Source organism: Lucilia cuprina, chromosome 5 (assembly GCF_022045245.1).
Source record: "Lucilia cuprina isolate Lc7/37 chromosome 5, ASM2204524v1, whole genome shotgun sequence".
NCBI lineage: Eukaryota > Metazoa > Arthropoda > Insecta > Diptera > Calliphoridae > Lucilia > Lucilia cuprina.
Window position 1 is genome coordinate 58,251,012 of NC_060953.1, and position 6,374 is coordinate 58,257,385.

A 6,374-nucleotide genomic window follows, 5' to 3' on the forward strand; every position below is an offset into this window, starting at 1 on the left:
GAACTAGAACAGAACTAGAACAGAACTAGAACAGAACTAGAACAGAACTAGAACAGAACTAGAACAGAACTAGAACAGAACTAGAACAGAACTAGAAGAGAACTAAAATTAAATTAGAAGTCAACTAGATCTAAACTTGAACCGAACATGATTTATTACCACATCCATTAACAAATTTGTCTTAAAAATTCTTATATAAAAGAAAAAATAACTCCATAAATCATTCGGTAATTTAAATCTTTATGGTTTATTTAACCTTCTGCATTCATAAAGACTAAATTCCTTTTAGTTCCATTCCAAAGTTTATGGCATGTCCAGTTTGTCACTAATTTTTTAGTATTTCGTTTTTACCAACAAAAAATCTAGTCACTCTTTTGTACATATATTTATTTTATAACTTAAATAAATATAAATAAATATTTTTTTTCTAATTTAAATCAACCGCATACACTTACTTTCTATACAAATAATAAGCAGAGGAACAGAAATACTCAAAAAATACAGAAAACTCCAAACAAATAACCACATTTATTGTCATTGTCATGCATGACTGGAACGTGCTCAGAAAACAGTTTTGCTTATATAAACAATTTTTCTTTTATTTTATTTAAAATATTGTTAGTATTTTTTGAAAATAAAAATAAAAATAAATATATATTTTAAATATTTTTTTCCTCTAGTTTAGCTCACAGTTGTTTTCTTTAAGTTTATTTTATTTATTTTCCAGTTTTATTAGAATTTATAACGAATTTTAAAATGTGTTTTTCAGTTTGTTTTTTTTTTTCAAGTCTCCTGTTCATGTTTAGTCGTCAAAACAAAACTGAACACATAAATCCTGGACGTGCCTTAGCATACGTTGGTAATTCGTTTTTTGTTCTTTGCTGTTCTCTTCACACTTTTATTGTTGTTGAATAAATTCCTTAAGAAATAAACATTATTTTGAAAATTTTACGAATTTAATGTCAAGTTTAAACTGAAAATGGACTTATAATTTGACACCTTTTCAAATCAAACAAATTGCTTGTGGTCATGAGTAATGAGCAGTTTTATTTATAGAATATTGTAATTTTATTCAATAAATTAAATCTGTCATTACATATGCTTGCAAAATATTTACTTCTTTTAACGTGCAAACTGAGGTCATTAGAAGTTTTTTTTAAAGTTTTAACAAATTGTGACTTAACTCTTTTTCGCCCTTAATCTAAGCGTTTTTGTTTATATTAAAAAATAAAAGTCACATTTATGTTTCTAAAACCCCTAAACAAATTTTAATATTTCTATGCATTAATTCAAAGTAAAATAAACAAAAAAAAGCACAACACATCAAAAACAGTCAACGTGACAAAAATTCTTAAAAGATTAAAAACACGAAAAAATTTTAAAAAACTTAAAAATAAAAATCCTTCTTTCTGTTCCTTATTCATTTTTAAACCTGCACAGATACAAACATTCATTCGTCGTCTGCCACATTAAGAATAAAAAACAAAACCTGACTGTCATCATCATCAACGTCCTCATCATGTGCAGCAGCTGCTGTTTTAAAAACGACAACAATAATGAAATCTTAACCTTACATATATGTTCGTACAAAAAAATATATAGATCCAAAAAATATAAAATTTTTGTTGTTGTTAATGTGGGAGACCACTTAAGGTAATTAACACAACTATAAAACACATTATTTAAATATGTCATTAACATATACAAACACAGACAAATATACATAAATACATTAACCCATATAAAACCTATAATAAAAATCAGAAACCTGTAAGACTAAAATAATAAAAAAAGGGTTTTTTTAATTTACCTCTATTATGGTTTTGTAGACATTGGTTTTTATAAAAAATATATACCCAAGGCCACCATCAATGTTGAAGAACGTGTAACAATGTTGCACAATTGACAGTTATTAGTGAAAGAAAAATAGAGTGTAAATGGAGTTAATAAGCGCAAATGTGGATATTTGCTCTAAATGTGCTAAAGTAACTAAGTAGTGAAAGAGAACAGGTCTAGCTGGAGTCCTTAAAAGCGACCTAAACCCTATTCTAGTACAATATAGCCCAGTTCTAGTTCACCTCTAGTTCAGTTCTAGTTCAGTTCTAGTTCAGTTCTAGTTCAGTTCTAGTTCAGTTCTAGTTCAGTTCTAGTTCAGTTCTAGTTCAGTTCTAGTTCAGTTCTAGTTCAGTTCTAGTTCAGTTCTAGTTCAGTTCTAGTTCAGTTCTAGTTCAGTTCTAGTTCAGTTCTAGTTCAGTTCTAGTTCAGTTCTAGTTCAGTTCTAGTTCAGTTCTAGTTCAGTTCTAGTTAAGTTCATGCTCAATTCTAGTTCAGTTCTAGTTCAGTTCTAGTTCAGTTCTAGTTCAGTTCTAGTTCTGTTCTAGTTCAGTTCTAGTTCAGTTCTATTATTTATTTATGGAAAATATCTTAAATAAATTTAATTAAAAATAAACTCACCTGATCTTTGGCCAACTGAAACCATGTCTTAACAATCAAGGCCAAACGACTGTCATGGTAACTTTTTGTTGTCTTAACACTTATAAAAATATCATCCAATTCGGTGGTGGGTGGCTTCGGTGTACCCGTCACCGAACGCTGAGAGAGATCACGTAGTAAATGTTTGTTACGCAAATAATGAGCCGAAGCTGTGGGTCTTTCGATGGGTAACTCTATGTCAGAGAAATTAAAACTATGTATGTCCTTACGTATAATCACAGTAGTAGGTTGATTAACGGTGGTATGAACAGGATTTGCTATTAAATCCTGAGTAAAAGATGACTGTGATAAAGATGAAGATGCTGCTGGTGATGATTGTTGTGGTGTCGTTGTTGAGGTGGTGGGTGTATTTGTTGTAGATGTTTCGTATTGTAATAATTTCATATGATGTGTTTGTACTTCACCCACTTTATGGTGATATTTTTGTGAGGGATTTTGCGAAATCTGTAAAGAAAAAAAGAAAAGGTTAAAAATTGTATCATCTTATAAAAATCTTTTCATTTTGCTATTTATTTATGATTTTTCATTTAAATGTGTAAACATTTAACTCTCAAGAAAAGAGTGCCAAAGAAAACCTTAACAACAGGGGGTCGTTGTATTTAACACGTACGAATACAGGGTCTACAATTATATCAGTTTCATATCTTATATTTTATATGTCTGTTTTTTAGTTTTCCTTATTTAAAACACATGCAGGCTGCATGTCATCATTGTCATCGTCATCATCGTACATCGCCATAGTCATCATCACCGCCACAGTCAACCAGCCAACCAATATTTTACATTCAACATACGAGTACTCGTATATAGTAGGTTGTCTGTTTCTTTTTTTTGCGTTTTTTTATAAAGTCTTTTACACTTTTTTTATAGTATTTCTTCACATATTAAAACCAATGTGAGTTTTTATTTCACTTTTGTTACTTTGTGTTTTTTTTGCAATTGAACAACTTGTTACAATTTTCCCTTTAATATGCCTGTGTCTTTTTTGTTATTTTTTCGTTATATTTCCCATGTTTGTATTTATTTTATTTAGCTATTTTTTACAGAACTAAAACTTTATTACTGGGTCTATTTTGATGGCTAAAAAGAAGTATGATTAGTTAGTTATAACGCAATAAGTTTATTTTCTACACTGTTCTGTTCTGATCACTCAATAGACTATAGATCACTCTGAGGCTTCTATAGATCATTCTGAGACTTCTATAGATCACTCTGAAACTGTTCTATAGATCACTTTGAGACTGTTCTGTAGATCATTCTGAAACTGTTCTATAGATCACTTTGAGACTGTTCTATAGATCACTTTGAGACTGTTCTGTAGATCACTCTGAGACTGTTTTATAGATCACTTTGAGACTGTTTTATAGATCACTCTGAGACTGTTCTATAGATCACTTTCAGACTGATCTATAGATCACTCTCGGACTGTTCTATAGATCACTCTCAGACTGTTCTATAGGGTGATCTATAGACTGTTTTAGAGATCACTTTATAGGTTGTTCTGTAAATCAATCTATAGATCGTTTTATAGATCACTCTGTAGACCATTATACAGATCACTCTATAGACGATTATATAGACTGTTCTATAGATCGCTTTGTCTACTGTTCTATAGATCAATCTATAGACTGTTCTTTAGATTACTTTATAGATCAATCTATAGATTGTTCTATAGATCAATGTATAGGTCATTCTAAAGATCACTTTATAGACTATTCTATAGATCACTCATATACTGTTCTACAGATCGTTCTATAGATTACTTTATAGACCAATATATAGACTGTTGTGGTATGCCCCATAAACTCTGTTATAGATCACTCTTATTCGTTCTGTAGAGCACTTTATCGACTGTTTTATAGATCACTTTTTAGACCGTTCTGTATAATGTTTTATAGATCACTCTATAGACTGTTCTATAGATCACTACATAGATTGTTCTATAGATCACTCCTCTTCATCAAACCATTGCTGATCGTTCCTACATGATTTGACTTGGTTTCTGTATTCTTTATATCCTATTTTATACTCTTTGCCTTTTACAACTATATACTTTATATTTAACTTTTATTGTAGTTGTTGTTATTCATGTTTTATTTATTTTGTCTTTCTTACAAAAGTGTCATCATCATCACTTTTACGTATAAAATGTTACCTTTTTTTGGATATCAGTTGTTGTCATGATTATTGTTGTTTTTGCTGTTTTTAGTATTCCATGGAAATTTAGTACCAATGTGGTTGTCATTTAAAATGTGTATTTTCATATGCCTTGTTAATGTACGGGTTATATCCCATATTATTAAACGGAAAATAAGAGCACAGGTCACGCGTGTTATTACTGAAGTTTTTTTTTTTTTGGTCTTTATTTTGTAAAAAAGGTACTATTTTTTACCGAAAACATAAAAACAAACTGAGCAACAATAGTAGTTTTAAAGAAGTCATACAGTTTTAGTTTTCTAGATTTTAAAACTACTGAGAAGTGAATGAGTGACACTAAAGCGAAACAAACGACCACTTAATTAAGGTGAATATGTGATAAAACTTTATCTCATAAAGGTACAAACATGAGTAGTTTTAGTCTGATAACTGAGAGTACGTACTAAAATGATATATAAAAATGGTTGCACAAACTGAAGATTTAATAAAAAAAAACAGTGAATAGAAAACATACAAAAGTGGGTTACTACATATGTTATAAGAATGAAAAATATATTGAAGATCATGCTCAAACTAGCAACAAGTAATGACTATTTAAAACCCTATATGTAAGCGAGGATGTTAAATACATGTAAAAATAATGGATTAAAATGCCGATATATAAATAGTAAAAACATTTAAGCTCATTACTCTTTAATATTTGTAAACTTTAAACGAAATTGTGACATTCTGTGTGAAAAATGTGTTAAAAGAAATATGCTTTTTTTTAAATATCAACAATAATCACTATCAGCGCATCTGCCTTTTTTTGCGTTTTATCTAAAAACATTTTTTTTTTTATAAGGATATTAATTTTAATCCTATTTTTTCCTTTTTTCATGCTAACAGCCAAATTGCACCTGTTAGGTTTTTATTTGCAGTTATTTTTTCATTGCTTTTTTCTCTTTTAACAAGCATTCGGGTAAATAATGATAATTCCCTGGGTTATATAAAAGAAAAACAAATAAAATACTATATTTTATACACTTTATTAGAAAAAAGTAAACTGTTTTTTGCATTATTATTTTTAGCAGTAATGTAAACTCAGTTAAAAATCCATAAAAATAGCTATTACACAGATATAGAGATATACAAAAACAAAATAAACAACAAATGCAATTCATACATATGAAAAAAAAGAAACAAAATTACCCAGCAGTTGGTGGCGTCTATACCCTATCGAGGGGATAATCGACTATAGATTAAGCCGTAGTCTGCACTATAGTTTAGAGTGACTAGACTATAGACTACTCTATAGACTAGACTTTAGACCACACTACAGTCTAGACTAAAGACTAAATTATATACTATACTATAGACAAGACTGTTTACAAGACTTTAGACTAGGGTATAGACATGACTACAGTCTTGACTACAAACTAAACTTATGACAAAAACATAAACTAAACTATAGACTAAACTATAGTCTGAACCATAGACCAGACTATAGACTAGACTATAGGTCAGACTATAGACTAGATATAGGCCAGACTATAGACTAAACTATAGACTAAACTATAGACTAGACTATAGACTAGATTATAGGCTAGACTATAGACTAGACTATAGACTAGACCATAGACTAGACTATAGACTAGACTATAGACTAGACTATAGACTAGACTATAGACTAGATTATAGACTAGTCTATAGACTAGACTATAGACTAGACTATAGACTAGACT

At 29.5% G+C, this 6,374-nt stretch overlaps 1 protein-coding gene across 1 annotated transcript in view; it reads right to left on the bottom strand.

Annotated features, from left to right (window-relative positions):
• The window catches only part of LOC111676980 (fringe glycosyltransferase), a 30,465-nt gene that overhangs the window by 17,898 nt on the left and 6,193 nt on the right, over window positions 1–6,374 (bottom strand). Inside the window, exon 2 of the mRNA XM_023437993.2 lies at window positions 2,455–2,937. Within this exon, the coding sequence (XP_023293761.2) occupies window positions 2,455–2,937 (483 nt within the window). The remainder of the gene's footprint in view (window positions 1–2,454; window positions 2,938–6,374) is intronic.